The 20,240-nt window shown below is 38.8% G+C and overlaps 1 protein-coding gene across 3 annotated transcripts; it reads left to right on the top strand.

The window, feature by feature from the left end:
* irf9 (interferon regulatory factor 9) lies at positions 1–20,188 on the top strand. 3 transcript variants are annotated; one of them, XM_083936618.1, is made up of 10 exons: positions 1–126; positions 539–627; positions 1,552–1,674; positions 1,967–2,147; positions 10,226–10,374; positions 10,936–11,020; positions 11,877–12,011; positions 14,107–14,496; positions 16,046–16,161; positions 17,447–20,185. In XM_083936618.1, the coding sequence occupies exons 2-10, from the start codon at positions 571–573 to the stop codon at positions 17,612–17,614; spliced, it is 1,404 nt and encodes a 467-aa protein (XP_083792744.1). In that variant the 5' UTR covers positions 1–126; positions 539–570; the 3' UTR covers positions 17,615–20,185. The 3 variants fall into 3 exon arrangements, with proteins under 3 accessions (XP_083792744.1, XP_083792746.1, XP_083792745.1); XM_083936620.1 differs by having other exon boundaries at positions 11,952–12,011; positions 17,447–20,182; XM_083936619.1 differs by having other exon boundaries at positions 26–126; positions 565–627; positions 17,447–20,188.
* Positions 20,189–20,240: the final 52 nt, after the last annotated feature.

Here is a 20,240-nt window from a genome sequence, read left to right as displayed (position 1 = left end):
AGGAGCGTCTCTCCGTGCAGCAGCGAGCAGCAGCTGCAGCAGCAGAGCCGAGCCGAGTCGAGCCGAGCCGCGCCGGGCAGCACTCACCCTGTCCGCAGACACCTCGGAGGAGGAAACGCAACCGAGGTAAGCGAAACTTAGCTGCACTTCCTTAATGGAACACCTTTAGCCTCCGCCAGCCTCTATATTTATATGGACCTATATTCACGTACAAACACCATAAACACACACACACAGTTCGCAGAGGGTTCAGACCAGACTCCGTTCAAAAAGAGCCGACTGAAGAAACGGGAGTTAAAGTGCGTGCGTGGAGCCACAGCATCCGCATCCAATGAGCTGGCTGTTTACACTTTAAATGTTATATTCTGGTGTTATTGTCAGCTTATTAACACACTTTATTAACTCTTCTGAAATGTTATATTTCACACTTTATGAACGCGTCTGAACTGTTATGTTTCACCCTTTATGAACGCGTCTGAACTGTTGTGACTAAAGGGGGAGGACACCAAGCATGTGACGTGTGTGTTGTTTGTGTCAGGCTTGTTTTTATTGTTCACTCTGAAGAAAGTCATGGCCGCGGGGAGAGCGCGCTCCACCCGCAGACTGCGCAACTGGATCGTCGAACAGGTGTGTGTGTGTGTGTGCGTGTGTATGTGTGTGTGTGTGTGTGTGTGTGTGTGCTTGCGTGCGTGCGCGTGTGTGTGCGTGCGTGCGTGGAGAAGGAAAGAGAAACAGTAAACACATGAGTGATGGAGGAAGAATTCACATAATTTCCTTTAATAAGTTGAATAATATATTCTATTATTATTATTAATTATTATTATTATTATGCTCGTGCATCAGAGTGAAAGCCAGATGTTACTGCCCCACTAAGTGTTTTCTATTTTTATTACGCATAAACAAAGTTAACCATATTTTAAAAGGAAAGAGTTTGTATGAAAACTGACTTTTATACAAATGAAAATAGTTTTATGTGAAACAAATATTATATTATAATATTATATTAACTTCTTTTGATTATATATTATTGATATTATTACTTTTACCATTATTACATTTTTAATAATACATAGTTTGATCATAATGTATTAATAATTATGATTTAAAAATAATCCCAATTATTATTGCCCCTTTTTTGTTATGGTTATTAAAATATATATAAGTATGCTTTATTATTATGTATTAATAATATTATAATTATTTAATAATACAAATTATTGTTTTTATTATTAGATATTTGAACTATTGTTTTTTCATTATGTAGTAATTATAACAATCATAATTATTATTGGATAATATTATTTATGAATTATTATCATTATTTATTATTCTATTTTTTTGTCTTAGATTGGCTAAGAAACGCGTAAATAAAGTTGTTGCTTTTTAAAAAGCATCAAAGCAACTAAAACAATAAGTGATTCATTTTTGATGAAGTTATTTCCTGAAACCAGATATTTATTAAAACTGTCATATTTGTATTTGTATCCATTTATGCAGCAAAGTATTAGAACTAAATGTGGACTTAAAGCTGATTAAAGGTGTTTTTTGCAGGTCAGCAGTGGGAAGTTCCCCGGGCTGATGTGGGACGACGAGGCTAAAACCATGTTCCGTATTCCGTGGAAGCACGCCGGGAAACAGGACTTCCGTAAAGACGAGGACGCCGCCATCTTCAAGGTCATTTCCCCTCCTCGGGATTCTTAAACACTCTAAGGGCGCACTCACACTGTCCATCTGTCCCGTCCCCCATGCTTTAGGGTACTTGTCGCCCCCTCCTAGACGCTCCTAGACGCGGTACGGTTGCTGCCGTGGTCAGGCTGCACTCCCACTGGTCAAACGAACTAGACTGTAGCCGTGAAACGTGCTCGGGCACGGTACGGATGGACAGTGTGAGTGCGCCCTGAGAGGGCACAAAAGCCCCAGGCTGATGGAGGGTGGAGCTTTGTGACTTTCTGTGTCCTCTCTGCAGGCGTGGGCAGAGTTCAAAGGGAAGCCGACAGACGGGGTTCAAGACAACCCGGCGTCCTGGAAGACCCGCCTGCGCTGCGCCCTCAACAAGAGTCCAGAGTTCACCGAGGTGATGGAGCGAGCACAGCTGGACATCTCCGAGCCCTACAAGGTGTACAGGCTGGTGCCCCTCAGCGAGCAGGGTGAGGCGCACACACGCACACACACACGCATGCACACGCACTCACACACACTCACACACACAAACGCACGCACCCACGCACACACACACACTCACACACACGCATGCACACACACACACATGCACACGCACGCACTCACACACACACACGCACACACAAGCATGCAGGCACACACACACACGCATGCAGGCACACACGCACGGACACACACAAACACACACACAAAATGTTTGTTTGTTTCAAACAGACTCACCACTGTTTACAAAACATCACAAATCAAGTCAATGTGCACAAAAAAGAGTTTGCAGCAACTTTTCTGATACACTGGAGAAGATCAGAAGAATATTTAAGTTATTTCATATAAATTTACCACTTTAATCTCAGAGAATATTCAAGTTCTTTCTCATATATTTACCACTTTAATCTCTGAGAATATTCAAGTTATTTCTCATATATTTACCACTTTAATCTCAGAGAATATTCAAGTTCTTTCTCATATATTTACCACTTTAATCTCAGAGAATATTCAATTTTTTTCTCATATATTTAACCACTTTAATCTCAGAGAATATTCAAGTTCTTTCTCATGTATTTACCACTTTAATCTCTGAGAATATTCAAGTTCTTTATATATATATATTTCACTTCACTGCAGTTATTTAGAACCTTACCTGAGAGTCTAAAGTCAGGAAAAGTCACATGTCTATCTTCCACGGTTCTGCAAATCATTATCACACTTTTTGACTTGTTGTACTTTATATCATGTTGTTCCCCATACACAGAACACACATTTAGGAGCTGCTGTATACCAGCTGAGCTAGGACTAAAGATCACACAATCATCAGCATACATAAGATGGTTCATCACTGTGCTGCGGACCTTACAGCCAGTGTTACATGAGCTTAGATTATGTGATAAATCATTCATGTAGAAATTAAATGAAATAGGAGAGAAGATGCTCCCTTGTCCTACTCCATTACTGATATGAAAGGGAGCAGACAAGCAGTTGTCCCATTTAACTTGCATGGTCTGTTGGGCATACCAATATGACAGGATTCTGACTATATACTTAGGGACACCTGCGGCACCCAATTTTTTAAATCATTTCTCATGATTCACCCTATCAAATGCCTTGGAGGCGTCTAAGAAACAAATAAAAACAGATGAGTTCTAGTTGCTCAGCAGTTCCTTTAGCACATATACACACATATCTGTACCGTGTCTAGGTTTAAACCCAAATTGATTATCTGTAGAGATAATTAGGTCATTAATCCTCTCCAGGAGAATCTGTTCAACAACTTTGGACAATATATTAGCTGGAGCGATGGGCCTACAGTTTTCTGAGGAACCCACTTTTCCTACTTTATCCTTAACCAAAGGAGCCAGCTGCTCATCCTAGAGTCTGGAAGAAAGCCATGGACTATGAGGGCACTGAAGCATAAGGCAAGAAGTGTATATAACCTTGAGCTAGCAAGTTTAAGATGTTCAGCGGAGATATAATCCATACCTGTCGTTTTGTTAACTGATACGTTTTTAATCGCTTGAAAAACCTCACGAGTTGTGTTTATATCTATATTTTCAACATTTGCTACTTGATGGCTATTAGTCTGAACACAGTTAAACAATTTACTATAATGCCTTCACCAGAGCTCAGCAATAGCACTAGCACCAGAGACTCCATCTACGGTATATGGTAAGGAGGGTTTGCAGTTATGAATGCGTTTCACCTCTTTCCAGAAATCTTTTTCAGTATTATTTAGAAGTTTCTTGGCCATAGAGTCGGCCCTCAAAGATTGCTCATTTTTACTAATGAAACATATTGCATATTTATATTTTGTGTTTGTACTCTTTTATATTCAAAAATGGCCCGTGTCTTGGTTTACCAGCCATTGCGCAGGATTTAGTAGCTTCACGAGCCTCAGCATAGAATTTAGCCACATAGGTATTCCAACCAGGCTGAACTTTTCCTCTCTTTATGCGCTTAAGCTGAGGCTTACTAGCTTCAGGTAATGCTGAGACAATATCAGTATACATTGCAGAAATATCTGTCTTATGTTTGGTGTTTGTACAATTACTGTTTTTACATATGAGTGCCTCTCTAGAGAGACATATATTGTTCAATAACTGATCAGTATATTTACAGTAAGAAGCAATGTCTTCACATGAAAGAGAGAACCAGTCCAATTTGCCAAGATTAGAATTATTTGCCATTTTACAGTTGCAGGTATGTTCTCAGATCTGATGACTATCTTTACAGGGATGTGATCAGAGGTGGATACATTGTATAAGATTTCCATGTGTGCAAAAGAAGCGTGAGCATCAGCTGCAGAGAGACAATGGTCTAACCAGGACGTGGTGTGCCAAGCCTCACTTATGTGTGTAGCTCTCGGCTGGCAAAAGCTCTCTGCAAGACATTACCAGGTTATTATCTGTACAGATATGATTTAGCTGGTTAGCAAAAATTGACCCTTTTGTCTGAAATATCTGCATTCATATCCCCAACAATAAAAATATTTGAGAGACACTCATCTTGTAAATAGGAACTAATAAAAGCAAGCTTATTTACATAGTCTTCCTCATTATGTTGTCATTGATATGGAGTGTAAATATTTAAAATGATAAATTCCTTATCACGCTGACTGAAGTGTATAGCAATGCACCAGTCCACGCCAAGCCTAATAACATTTATCGCTGAGTCTAGTTTCTTATTCCACAGAATTGCCACACCTCCTGGAATTCTGCCCCTTTTTATACCCAGCCTGAGGTCAGTGGTGGACTCTCCAGCACCGTGAAAACTGTCACTGATGGAGTTTAGTCCCTTTAAATCCTGCTTTGCTAGAAAGGTTTCCTGTAGGCACAGAATGTCACAGTGCCCCAACAGCTGATCAACAGTAATGCGGCGAGCTTTATCCACTGCACATTGGCCCAAGCGCAGGCCATGACAGTTGTGTGACAGGATGCTTATATCCATAGCAGTATCATATTTAGGCATTATTGCCAGTAGCGAGCACACTCATATCCCCAGCAGTTAGAGTAGCCGCATTAGCAATGACTCCAGCTTTACGTGGTTCATAGAAGCGCCGTACAAACGCTCCCTCTGGCCAGAGCTCCGGATTATACATATCGCCAACATCTCTGCATTCAGCGGATATTTTAAAGGATGCGTATCTGCTGTTGACAGTAACAATCCTTTCACATGACCCGCCACGTCCCAGTTTATTCTCAAGATGAGCGTGCAGTAATTCAGCACCTATGTCGGGTGAAAACCTAGTTGCAAAGATGCTCACCCGTTTAGTTGTTACCATCTTGATGTCTCCTGCGTCTCCAGTGCCCACAATAGTTTTGCCAGCTTTCTTCCGTCCCACCTCAGACTTGATCCTTGTTGGTAATCCTCAGTGCGCTTCTGTTTCCCCTTCTTGACGACTCGGCTCCACATTGAAGATCCGGGCGAGGACATCGTTAACCCAGGGCCAAGTGCTGGTGTGGCGCTCTCCACTGTTAGAGGCAGCGGCCCCTGTGCCTCTCCTCAGTGTCTGTCATCTGGAGTTTCAGTTCCCTCCGCCGATCCGTCGGAGTCTCCAACCACCGCTGAGTTGGTGGCATGTGCAGCACTAGCATTCCCTGCGTCCAGCCGCCTCACCGGCGCAATGAAGCCAGCACTGCCGTGGTCAGAGTGCTGCTCCAGGGCACTAACCCGCCGGTTCACGTCCACGGTGACTACACGCAAACCTTCACTCGTTTCAGTCTGCCGGTGTAGCGCATGTTTCATGGCAGAGACCTCATTGTGTAGCTGCTCTATTTTTCGAAAAAGGGCCGCATACATCCATGTTGGTAAAAGTCACAGGTGGTAGCTCGTCCAAATAGTGAGATACAAATCTCGGCACATTGTCCCCGCACTCATTCAGCACTTTGAGACAGCTCTTGATGTTATTGGCGTCTTTCTGTGCTCCTCTGTGTGAGATGTTCCGTTGAGTAGTAGGACAGAGTTCATACAGCATTTTCTTTGACGCCTCTAACCAGTCTGAGTTGAAGTTGTTGGCAGCTAACAAGATAATCTCATCCTGACTTAATGTTCTAATTTTTATAGCAAGGAAGTGTAAAAGTTCATCTTCCACTAGGACTTTGCCATCAACAGTCTTATAACTATCTGGTTTTAGTCGGGCTCTGGCAAGCACTGGACACCTGAGGATGCGGCAGTAACGTCCCCCATTATCAGAGAATATATAAATGATTTCTTGTAAATTTACCACTTTAATCTCAGAGAATATCCAGGTTATTTCCCCATAAATGTGCAAGTTCTTCTCTAGTAAATATACGTCCTTAACCTCATGAATTCAGAGTTTTTTCTCCAAATATATTACCCCCTCCTCCGGCTCTAAAATGAATGGATTAAAGTCGTTAATTTATGAGAAAATGATTCTGAAATTCTCTGACATTATAAAAACATCATTCTGAGTGAAACTTTGTCAGAGATTCTCAGAGATTAAAGTCACAAATTTGAGGGGAAACAACTAAAGGAACTACATGGCTTTACCTTGTAAATCTGGATCAACCTCAACAACTTTGCCTAGTTTTCTCGTCATTTTTACGCCTTTAAGTTTTCTCTTTTCAAAATGACGTGCTCCCGTTCTTCTGACCTACATTGAGCCCAGAACCGGTCGCAGGGTTCTGGTGGTCTGAGTGATTTCTGTACTATTCAGCTCTTTTGTCTGCACACTTCTCCTGTAGACCACCTGACTGAGAGGTGTTTACGTTATCTTCACTCAGCCCGACTGCATTTCACACTCATCTCAATGACTGCTCATCATCTCTCTCTCTCTGTCTCTCTGTCTGTCTTTGCCTCTCTCTGTCCATCTGTCCGTCTTTTCTCTCTTTCTCTCTCTTCTTTTCTTCCTCCCCAACCGGTGCAGACAGACGTCCGTCCTCCACAGAGCTGGGTCTGTCTGACGTTCCTGCCTGTTATAGTGAAGGTTTTCGTTGCCACCGTACTCTACGGGGGAATTGTTGGGTCTATGTAAATCATAAATAAGTCATAGAGTGTGGTCTTTACCTACTCTGTAAAGTGTCCTGAGATCACTCCTGTTATAATTTGGCACTGTAAATAAAATTGAATTGAATAGAAATTGAATTTAACGGCAGTGTTGATTGCGTTTGTCGCCTGCACTTTACTGTTGCTGCTGTTAAATATGTTGCTCTTTATTACTGGACTTAAATTCCTCTCGGCTGTGCTCTTTTATCCTCGTTTAAAGCGTCTCCAGCACTTTAAATAGAGCACTGGCTTTTGTGTTTAACGCAGCAAACATGGCGCTGATTCACTGCACGCGGTGAGCCACAGAGAAAAGGACAAAGTTCAGTTCTGACTCATCTGGTGCATTGTCTCCTGATTTGTGTGATTATTTTAGTTTTAAACAATTAAAAAAAGGGGAGATCTACTTTACTGAAAGATATTCATTTATTAAAACACAGAAGTTGAAGAAATCACAAGAAAATCACAAATGGATGAGGAAAACGTCACAAATCCATGAGAAAAAAAAACTTGAAAATATAATAATCATTTCAAATAATAATATTAATAATAAAAATATTACCCGGAGTTTAAATGGGTAAATTTAGGAGAATCAATCACAAATTGACTTGAAAAAAAGTTGAATTTGAATGAGGCATTTTCAGTTCAATATTGGATAAAATAAATATGTTCTGATAGATTTAATATTTGAGGGTTTTTAAACACATTTTGTGATTTTCTTTTTCCAAGGTTATTAATGTGACAATACCCATTATTATTCCATTGTCTATTAAATATTACATTGTAGTGTTTTTAAAACAGAAGGTCCCTAAAAATAAACAATTCTTTTTTTGCTTGAATATCAATCAATCAAGTGAAAAACGTGAGTAAAGAAATGAAATATACCCTGAGTTAAAAGAGGTTCATTTACGTTTTTCACTGTATATATATTCTTCACTATTTCTTTGACCATTTATACACTAAATAATGGGAAGATTCATTTTACCACTTTAATCTCAGGGAATATCCAATTTATTCCACCATAAATTTGGAAGTTCTTTTCTAGTAAATATACGTCATTCACCTCTTGTCTTAGTAAAGAAATAAAATATGCCCTGAGTTAAAAGAGGTTAATTTACGTTTTCACTTGATTGATTGATATTAAAGCAAAGATACACAGTATATTTTTAGGACCTTCTGTTTTCAAAAACACTACAGCGTAATTATTGAATAGACCTTTTTAATGGTATTCCATTGCTAGGCAACAGCCTTGGTCCTTGTTCACTTCCTGTCAGCTGATTCACATTCACTGCAACAGGAGCTAAACTTGGACACATTTCCAATGTTTATGTTATGTTAACATTGAAAAGGTCTTTAGAAAATGAGAATAAAATGGGTATTTTCACATTAATAAATCTATGAAAACACATTTATTTTATTATGTTTATCCAATATGAAAGTGGAAATTACTCAAAGTACAAACGTTTTATCATTAAAATACACTTAAAGTACCTGAAGTTAAAGAGCTCATTATGTAGATTTTTCAGAATAGAGTATAATGTTTTATTGATGCATTAATGTTTGAATCACTTTAATGTTGCAGCACGTAAAAGTGGAGCGCATTTGAATAACTTTGTGCATTGCTGGGTAGTTTATTATATAATGAGTAAGTATCTTCTGTCCACGGCTGTTAGAACCTCAGGACAAAGAGGCAAAGTGTCCGATCCCAGCTGTTCCACTGAGTCAGCAGATGATACTGAGGGCACCAAAGTCCAGCCAGCGTCACCACTTCAGTTCCTCAAAGACATTATGATGAAAGATTAAGACAGAGACAATCATGCTGGAAATAAAACAGTGTTTGTTTTACTCAGAGAATAGTCAAGTTATTTCTCGTGAATTTAAATTCAATTCAATTTTATTTATAGTGCCAAATCATAACAAAAGTTATTATTAATAACACTTTACAGAGTAGGTAAAGACCACACTCTATGACTTATTTATGATTTACAGAGACCCAACAATTCCCCTGTAGAGTACGGTGGCAACGAAAACCTTCACTATAACAGGCAGGAACGTCAGTCAGACCCAGCTCTGTGGAGGACGGACATCTGTCTGCACCGGATGGGGAGGAAGAAAAGGAGAGAGAAAGATAGAAAAGACGGACAGATGGACAGAGAGAGACAAAGACAGACAGACAGACAGTCCCAGAGATGCAAGCAGCCAAAGAGTAACAGTAACTATTATAATATCTATAGTAATGTGAATATGACTTATATGTTATGACAGTTAATACAACAGAATAGTAGAAACAAACACAGCTAAGGTGATAGATTATGACAATGCTAATAATTATGGTGGCAAACATGATCAATGATGAGTAGTGGTAATAACAGCTTCGATACAATAAGATATATTACTGATGATGTTTTTATGGCTACAAATGTTATTTATAAGACCAATTATAGTATATATGAGTAATAGTGATAATAGCAGCAGGAAGCGTCATGCAGGACCACGGCAGCAGGCACCACCACGATCAGCAGAGACCTGAGAGACGACAAAGCACAAACAACTCCAGGAAGAAGTGAATTAGTAACATGCATTGATGAGACATAACTGATACAGACAGAGAGGAGAGAAGCTCAGAGTATCAGGAAAAGTATTATCCCCCGGCAGACAAGGCCTATAGCAGCATCATTAAGCAGAACAAAATCAACTTACTCATTTACAACTTTAATCTCAGAAAAAAGTTTTCCTGCACTTTTGTTTCCCAGTTTCATTCCCATATCTCTATTCTGACAGTTTCATATGTCATCCACAGCCTGATTCATACTTTTTATTCATAACAATATGCATAAAAAAACATTTTGAACCCGGCTTTAAACAATGTTCACATTTCTGTTCTGGAAATGTAGCTCTTATTTCAACATAACATTTAAACATAACATTTCCAAGAAAAAAGAATAGTCTTAATGTGTAAGTGTGGTGATATGTTTTCACTGGTGTGTATGTGAAACAGGCTCTTCAGTGTGTGCTTGCTGCAGACTTCATTGGGTTGGTGTTGTATCTGTAGGTGTGCTGGTTCCTGAAAAGAAATGCAGAGTAAAAGCCACCAAGAGGCCGAGGAGGAGGAGGAGGAGGAGGAGCAGCAGCGACTCAGAGAGCAGCGACGACGTACCTGCAGTGAAACACATCAAGTCAGAAGAGCTCACGTCCCAGCTGGTGACTTTCTCTTCACTTCATATCATGTTCAGTCAGAATGTGGGATTCTTTTCCTCCAAAATGTGCCTCTTTAAACCCAGGGTATTATTTTTATTATAGTTATTAGTATTATTACTTTTTGTTTTTTAATTCTCTCGTAAATTTGTCATTTTCTTTCTCACAAATGAACCTCTTTAATCTAAGAGAGTTAATTGTTTCCTCATACATTTGTGGGGTTTTTTCTTCCCTCATTAATCGACCTGTTTAATCAAGTTTCTCATAAATTTCCCTCTTTAATCTCAGAGGACATCATTTGTTTTTACCCGAGGATATTCAAGTTTATTCCTGGTAAATGTAGAACTTGAATATGGCTCTTTTCTCTCTCTATGACCCCTAGCTCGTCTCTGTTTTGGTTGTGTAGCCTACAGCGGTCCTACGCCATCCTACTTTTGCTACTGAGGCCAAAAACCTTATTTAAAATAGGGGGAAAAGCTCTTTGGTTTCTTGCCTTTAAACCAGGCAGCCTGAGCTGAAGATCTTTTAAAAAACTGCCTCATCATCTGCTAAATGTGTGATTGTCAGTGCCATGAAGACGTCCTGCTGTGGAGCGACGTCCCCGTGCCCACAGAAGAACCTGCTCAGCACATCCCCACCGTCCAGGCCGACAGTAAGTTTCTCCTAACAGAGCCATGTGTCTGTCTTCCCACATTTTCTACACTTTCTCTCATTTCTGCACAGAAATCAATATATGATTTTTTTTTAGTCAAATTACAACCTGAAACACTCGTATAAGGCCATTTGTCATTCCTACCTGCAGAATAATGACTGCCAAAGAGAAAAATTTGCTACCTTAATGGAAGTCGGAGCAGCATTTCAGATGTTTGCATTAAATCGTAACTGTGGTACAGATTTCTCTCGGGGCGGTTTCTTATAAATTAATACACGAGGAGGATGCAGCTGTGATAGCAGCGCGACAAAAAGAGACTTCAGGATAGGCACGATGCCTTTGCTTATTGCATCACAGTGTTTCCCGTACATCGACCAATGCATGGGGCAGCAACACAGAATCAACACCGAGCGCCACAGATTGATTCAGGGTTTGTTTTTTCAACGCAATCTTGAAATATAAATACCGTTCCGTTCATTCATCTCCGCATAGACACACACACACAGACAGACACACACACACACACACACTTGCCAGTGGGGGTACGCTTATCAAGAAGGCCTGCACTCGCCCGACGTTTCAACCAACCCAACTACAACTCGGACCATAAAAAAAGGCTATTTATTTAAGTGTTTTATAGGTCAAAAAACAAAAAATCAAATCTATAAAAAAGGGCCTTCACTGAATTTGATTCAATACAAGAATCCTCAACAAAACATTTGAACGACATGAACGCTTATGCCGGTATGATGCAACGCTTTCTCTCGCCTCAAAAAGTTATTTTCCAGAGTCAAGGGGCGCCATCGTAACCATGGAAACAACCATGGAATTTTGTTTATACATTCATGTGGTTTAGGCACGGCACAAAGATACCTGGCCATGAAACCAACCCAGAACCAGCAGCTCTCTGATGTCTCCCTCTCCTCTGCAGTGGTGGATGAGATCACGCTGGACGTGCGGATCGAGGAGAGCGTCCCGACTCCAGCGGGAGGTGAGAAACTGAAAAACACCTTCATACGTAATCACGTGGTCATGATGTTTGTCAGCAGCTGGCCTGATTTTCATCAAACTGTTTGGATTTTATTTTTTTAACTTTCATTAACAATGCAACAAAGGCAGAGGTCTGTGCCCCTGAGTGCCCTTTTTCGTTTTTTGTTTTTTTTGTAAAGTAAATTTATCTCTGAGATTAACGCCGAGTACGTTCAAGTTTTTTCTCGCTAATTTGAGATTTTTCTTTTCTTGGAAATTAGATTTTTATTTTTTTCTCAGGAATTAAAAAAAAAATTCTCATATAATTGTGATTCCTTTTTAACATAAATGTACATATTTGACCTCAGAATATCAATTTTTTGTAAATTTGTGGGTTTTTTTCTCATAAATGAACATATTTAATCTCAGAGAATAGTTTTTTTAAAACTTAAATTTACCTCTTTAATTCCAGGAGTATATTGAAGTTTTATTCTTGTATAGTTGTGATTTTTTTTCCCCGTAAATTTATCTCCTTTTTTCTCGGAGTATATTCAAGTTTTTAAGCCCGTGAATGCTCTCACTTGTCCAAGTCATCGTTACCCTCAAAGTAATTTCAGTCAAAAGCAACTGGACTTGTTTATTTGTCTTGGAAGACGTTTCCCCTCTCATCCAAGAGGCTTCATCAGTTCATGTACACAGCTGAATGCAAAGATCTCTACACTGGAGAAACAAAACAACCACTGCATAAACGCATGGCTCAACACAGGAGAGCTAACTACTCAGGCCTGGACTCTGCTGTCCACTTACACCTCAAGGAGAAAGCCCACTCCTTTGATGACAACAATGTCCACATCCTGGACAGAGAGGACAGATGGTTTGAAAGAGGAGTAAAAGAAGCCATCCACGCAAAAGTAGAGAAACCATCGCTAAACAGAGGAGGAGGTCTGAGGGCGCACTCACACTGTCCTTCCGCACCGGGCCAAAACCGTTTTTTCAGCTAAAGCCTAGTGCGTTTGAGCAGTGTGAGTGCACCCGCTCCGCGCATAACTGCAGACAGCGGGCCGTCCACGGCTCGCCTGAGAGAGGTGGGCTTTTGTAGAGCCCGTTTGCACATGTACGAGCGCACGTGTACGAGCACGAGCATGAGGCCTACGACAGTTCTGACTTCATTTATGTGCACCTGTTCGGACATAGGGGGGAGTGTTTACTGCAGATTTGGTCGATGAAAATATTCAAAAACAGTCGACAAGACGCACAAAAACTCTGAGGTCTGTGGAAAGATTTGGAAACAATGAGACGCATCGCGATGACGTCAATCAATGCGTGTGACGTGTTACGGCGTGATGACGTATGGACAGCAAGAAGCATTTGCGCGAGGCCCAGGTAGTGTGAGTACAAACGGGCCTGGGGCGCGGGGGGAGAGGGAGGGGGGACAAGTACCCTAAAGCCCGGGGCGCGGTACGGAAGGACAGTGTGAGTGCGCCCTGAGACACCACTTATCTCCAATTTACAATGCTGCCCTTTCATCCCTTCCCTGGAGATTCAACAATCTAACCTCAAAGAACAACTGTTCACAAAAGGCCTCCTGTGACTCCCAACGACTGTGGTTAAGACTCAATAGAGCATTAACGAAGTCCAAACCAACTTCCAACCAACAACTGTCACTCTAACGACGGTCGTTGGCACTTGGAGCACAAAGGGTTCCAGTGACATCATCAGTGAAAGGTTGAATACCTGGATCTCCACACCAGATAGTTGGACCAGTCCCAGCCTGGTCCTGGTCCTGGTCCAGTCCCAGCCTGGTCAGATGCGTACATGAACTGATGAAGCCTCTTGGATGAGAGGTGAAACGTCTTCCTAGACAAATAACCAAGTCTGGTTGCTTTTGACTGAAATTGGGGATAACAATGCCCTGGACAAATGAGAACATGCACAGGCTTATTTATAAAGCGTTTCATCATTTGCTCCGTAAATGTCTGCAGAACTGGTTTGAATCTAAACAAAGTCTTCACCAACTGACGTGAATTGGAATGGAATAATGGAATAATCTTGACGAGGAGCTAAAAATGTGAAACTCAGTTCACAAATGTTGTCTTTAATTGTTTGTGTGTCTGCAGCCGAGGACTCCTTCAACGTGGTGGTTCATTATTTAGGACACGAGGTCCTCAGACGTCAAATCCACAACACCGACGTCAGGATATCGTACTTCCCTTCCTCCATTGCTCCGCCGACGCCAGCCGTCCTGAAGGGGAGGTTTCCGCGCATCCTGCTGCCAGAGCCACCTTCCACGCTGCCGGCCGGCGAGGAGCGGCAGGCGCTGTCCACCCTGCTGCCCTTCATGGAGAAAGGGGTGGTACTGACTGCCACGCCGAGGGGAGTTTACGGCAAACGGTTCTGCCAGGGGCGGGTCTTCTGGACTGGGCCGCACACCGCCGCACCGGGGCCGCACAAGATGGAGAGGAACACGGAGCCGGTGATGCTCTTCAGTAAGGACGCCTTCAAGCAACGTGAGTTTGAACTCTGGACACATTTAACATTAAAAACGGCTTCATTACATTCAGTTCAACTTGAACATGACAATTTAAATTTACTTCAACCATAGAAAGAACCATAGACCCATAGATAGAAGAATAGAACCCTAGATAGAAGAATAGAACCCTAGAAAGAACCATAGAACCATAGATAGAAGAATAGAACGATATAAAGAACCATAGATGGAAGAATAGAACCATAGATAGAAGAATAGAACAACAGAAAGAACCATAGAACCATAGATAGAAGAATAGAACTATAGAACCATAGAAAGAATAATAGAACCATGATTAGAAGAATAGAACCATAGAAAGAACTATAAAAAGAACCATAGAACCATAGATAGAAGAATAGAACCATAGAAAGAACAATAGATAGAAGAATAGAACCATAGATAGAAGAACAGAACCATAGAAAGAACCATAGATAGAAGAATAGAACCATAGAAATAACCATAGAACCATAGATAGAAGAATAGAACAATAGAAAGAACTATAGAACCATAGATAAAAGAATAGAACCATAGATAGAATAATAGAACCATGATTAGAAGAATAGAACCATAGGAAGAACTATAAAAAGAACGATAGAAAGAATAGAACCATAAAAAGAATGGTAGAAAGAACCAAAGAACTTCAAAAAGAACCATAGAACCATAGAAAGAATGATAGTAAGAACCAAAGAACTATAAATAGAACCATAGAAAGAATGATAGAAAGAACCAAAGAACTATAAAAGAACCATAGAACCATAGAAAGAATGATAGAAAGAACCAAAGAACTATAAAAAGAACCATAGAACCATAGAAAGAATGATAGAAAGAACCAAAGAACTATAAAAAGAACCATAGAAAGAATAGAACCATAGAAAGAATGGTAGAAAGAACCAAAGAACTATAAAAAGAGCTATAGAACCATAGAAAGAATGATAGAAAGAACCAAAGAACTATAAAAGAACCATAGAACCATAGAAAGAATGATAAAAAGAACCATAGAACCATAGAAAGAATAGAACCATAGAAAGAATGATAGAAAGAACCAAAGAACTATAAAAAGAACCATAGAACCATAGAAAGAATGATAGAAAGAACCAAAGAACTATAAAAAGAACCATAGAACCATAGAAAGAATGGTAGAAAGAACCAAAGAACTATAAAAAGAACCATAGAACCATAGAAAGAATGGTAGAAAGAACCAAAGAACTATAAAAGAACCATAGAACCATAGAAAGTATAGAACCATAGAAAGAACCAAAGAACTATAAAAGAACCATAGAACCATAGAAAGAATGGTAGAAAGAACCAAAGAACTATAAAAGAACCATAGAAAGTATAGAACCATAGAAAGAACGATAGAAAGAACCAAATAACTATAAAAAGAACCATAGAACCATAGAAAGAATGGAAGCATAGATATAAGCATAAATCCAAAGTCCAAGCTCACACCAGGTAATGGGTTCTAAAGAACCGTGGCTGTAAAGAACGTGTGATGAATGACTCAGTCCACGTTCTCTCCTGGCGAGCAGAGCTGGAACTGTTCCGGTCCCACGGTGGCGAGCCGCCCCAGTGCGGCGTCACGCTGTGTTTCGGAGAAGAGCTGAGTGACACGGAGGAGCTGTCAGGAAAAGTCATCATAGTCCAGGTAAACGCACGAGTGCACGCCTCACCCTGCCTTTGGATCTTTCTGTCAGCTCTGTTCTTTGCTTCAAACGCTAAGAACTCCAAACTATTGTCATCAATACTTTCTATCACTTACAAGTGTTCATTCATAATTACTTAGTTACACTCTTTTGAAGTCATTATCAATTACTGGAAATTAGTCATTATTTATTTAATTTCTTACTTTTATTGTTTCAAATTCCAAATTATTATTAACTTATTATGACTTTAAATTATTATTATTACTTGAGTTGAAATATAAATGTAACATATGACTCATTTTAAATTATAATTAACTTATTACTTTAAATTATTATTACTTGAGTTGAAATATAAATGTAACATATGACTCATTTTAAATTATAATTAACTTATTACTTTAAATTATTATTACTTGAGTTGAAATATAAATGTAACTTATTACTAATAACTCATTTTAAATTATTAACTTATTATGAATTTAAATTATTATTATTACTTGAGTTGAAATATAAATGTAACATATGACTCATTTTAAATTATTATTAACTTATTTTTACTTACTTTAAATAATTATTACTTGATTTGAAATATAAATGTAACTTACTACTTATTTTAAATTATTATTAACTTATTTTTACTTACTTTAAATAATTATTACTTGATTTGAAATATAATTGTAACTTATGACTAACTTTAATTTATAATTAAGTTATTACTTACTTTAAATTATTACCAACGTAACATTATTATAAATGTAACTTACTACTTATTTAAATTATTATTAACTTATTTTTACTTACTTTAAATTATTATGAAGTTATTTTTACTTACTTTAAATTATTATGAAGTTATTTTTACTTACTTTAAATTATTATGAGTTATTTTTACTTACTTTAAATTATTATTACTTGAGTTGAAATTATAACTGTAACTTATGACTAATTTTAAATGATTAACTTATTATGACTTACTTTAAATTACCAACATAACATTATTATAAATGTAACGTTTATTATTAACTTTAAATGATCAACAAATAATAACTTTCTTTATTAGTTATTCCTAACTTTATTTCTTATTATAGCTTTAAATTATTATTAACTAAATCTAAATATAAAATCTAATCAAATATTAAATTGGTAGAAACTCCTGTATTTGTGTTGACAGTGTGAATTGAAATGTGGAATTAAAGTAGAGTGTGAAAAGAATAATAATAATCATACTAATAATAATAATACTAATAATAACAACAGTAATAGCTGCTCTCCTGTTTGGCCCGGCTGCAGATCAGGTTTCCGTGGGCCGAGCAGCAGGTCCAGAACCTCCGCTCCATCTTTGAGTCCATCAGCATCCTTCAGTCTCTGGCGAGTCAGTCCGGAGAAATCACCCTGAACCTGGTCAGCGTTCCTCCAGCGGAGGCCGAGGCGCTCCTCACCTGCGGAGGCTGTGCCTGAACGGCCACGGCTGGGGGGGGGTTTCATTCCAAAATAATAGAGAACCCATTCTTTCAAAATAAGAGGTCTGAGCAGTTACTGAGGAAATGAATCAAGTGTGATTTCTGATTTCAGTGTAAGAGCTTCCATTTCTTCATGTGCCCAGCCCTGACAGCATAAAAACAAACCTTACAGCACTTCTGAAAAACTCTTTATAATCAAACCACAAACTTCAATGTTGGACTATTCTTTTTCTTCTTCTTTTTTTGGGATGGACTTCAACCCCCAGAGATTCTACAGGAAGCACTACATTTAGAAAAAAAGAAAAAGTGACCTCTGTATTTTCTTCAGAGATATTTCAGTAAATCTTATATTTTTGGTTCTTTGCTTGTTTATTTTTACATTTCATAGATTAATTAACAGTGAAAATAACCGTTAGTTGCAGCTCCGGTCTTGGGTTATCTGGAAATGTTGAAAATCTCTCCTGTTGTTTCATCACAATGTTTGTCCTCTAAGCCGGTGGTTCCCATCCAGTGGTCCGAGACCCGTCAGAAAACATCAAAATGACATTCCAATACAGCAAAACGGCATCCTCAGTTTACGTTTGCAGGAGAAATGAATTATCTCAAAGGATAACGTGTGATTTTAACATAATACAGAAAGGTTTCGAACAAAATCCGACAAAAAGTCAACGTTGTTACGGAACAGACTTATTTAAAGTCGAACCATGATCTTTTCATGAACCTAACCAAGTAGTTTCGTAGTTAATGAGGTTTTTAAAACTGTGACCGCAACCAGAGAGAAACTAGAATGAACGCTGTGTAACACGATACATCACTGTTCGCTGGTGTGGCTGTTACACTTTCAGATGCTCCGTTTGCCACTTTGCACAGGTGCAGTGATAAAAAAAAGAGGAAGTTACCGTAAATCGACTTGTAGCTTCGACTGAAGAGTTCTAACACGTCAGAAACTCATGTGAACATCCGGTCAGGAGCAGTCGGTCAGCCTGAACCGCTCAAAATCGATCCAAAATGAGTCAGGGACAAAAACAAATTCCCCCGGAACGTAATCTAAAATGTGCCTTAGTTGCTAGGGAATGTCATTTTGTAGCAGACACAATTTCAAGAGGTCAGCAGGAAAACGAAAAAGCAGAAAAACATTTGTCTGCTTCAAAATATTAACCAATCGTGTGCTTTTATTCTTGTGAACTATTGGATTATTTTAGGGCTTTTATTCTGAAAAAGGGTTGGGAACCACAACCTTAATGACAGCTTCACATACAGCACTATATAAAGCTTGTTCGTCGTCTTCCTTGAGCCTTTACATCTCCATAATCACAGTAAAACAAAGGGAAACACATAAAATAGGTTGAAGCTACAATAAAAAACTAAGTTCAGTAGCGTAGCAAGAAAATCTGTTTATCTTTTTAAATGTAACGTCTGTAATGTAACTTTAAGGATTTTAGGTTTTTAAACGTTTACAAGGTTGTTTTTTGTAAAAAAACACAAAGCTTTATGCTCATTAGAAATCAATCCTCTGGTGCATTCAGTGCTTTTTTATTATTATTACATTGTTATTGAAAGGAAATCAGATTCACAAGAGTTAAGACTTTAGGGGTTATTGTTTGGATCGGTTCAACCAAATTCAGACATTTCCACCGTAGTTGTTACGGAAAGGTTAAGGGGCGGACAAAAGGACAAAACATAGCATGTTTAAGGACAAAAGTCTCGCAGTAAATTCAAGTCTGCTGAAGCTCAGAACATTTGTTTTGTGAGGTGGTTTGGCATCGTGTGTGCGTGCAACGTTATCCCTACTTTCTCATGCAGTTAAATGTTTTTGACATGACGTAGAACCTTTTGTAATAGATAGCATCACTTTTTTTCTAAAAGCTGCAAATTCAAGAAACACTATATAAACATTTAATGAACTGCTTATAACGCACTATAATGTAGCTGTACGCTGCTATACAGGGCATTTAAGTGTTTATTAATGTATTTGTCAGCAGTTACAACCTATTCATTGGAGACTAATCTATTACATATTGTAATTGTTTATACAGCAGCCTCGATGCGTTACAGTAAAACACTAATATCTGCTTGTAACTACATTATAGTGCATTATAGACGGTTTAAATGTTTGTATACTGCTTTTAAATGTTAAATATGAGAAGTGTTGCCCCATTTTGTATTTTCTTATAACATTTGTTTTATAACGTTATCTAGTTAAAAGGGGAAATGGCGACACATCGTTCTTTTGACACCATAAAATATTGCTTATTGTTATATTTGAAGGACGCATATTCTTAACAACACAAACTACAAAAAAAAAAAAAAAACATTTTAAGCTTCAACAAAGGTCTTTTTTACTGCAGGACTTTTGTAAAAAAAGCAACAAAAGACACAGGGGGACCAGAAATAGCACAGGTGCATTGTATCAGAGTTAGAAAGGATGCTTTAAGGTGGATTTTCCCTTTAAGTCAGAAGGTGTTGGGCTGGACCAAAGGCACACTCTGAGGGGGGGGGTCTGCAGAGATCTGGAAACATTTTGTTATTTATGCCCGTTCTATGTCGTCACTGGAGGAAATGCATTAAAAAATAAAGCTAAACTCTTGTCTGTGTTAATAAAAAAATCACATGATGATGGGTGA

This window comes from Echiichthys vipera (assembly GCF_963691815.1).
Source record: "Echiichthys vipera genome assembly, chromosome: 21".
Lineage (NCBI taxonomy): Eukaryota > Metazoa > Chordata > Actinopteri > Perciformes > Trachinidae > Echiichthys > Echiichthys vipera.
Note: the sequence above shows the minus strand (reverse complement) of the source record. Positions and strands in the feature narration are given on the sequence as shown.

Bases quoted from the DNA above. Each gene is read 5' to 3' on its own strand.
- irf9 (XM_083936619.1), top strand. From the start codon at position 571: ATGGCCGCGGGGAGAGCGCGCTCCACCCGCAGACTGCGCAACTGGATC. The intron at 628-1,551 runs GTGTGTGTGTGT...TGTTTTTTGCAG, and splicing joins GCAACTGGATCGTCGAACAG to GTCAGCAGTGGGAAGTTCCC. The intron at 2,148-10,225 runs GTGAGGCGCACA...TTGTATCTGTAG, and splicing joins GGTGCCCCTCAGCGAGCAGG to GTGTGCTGGTTCCTGAAAAG.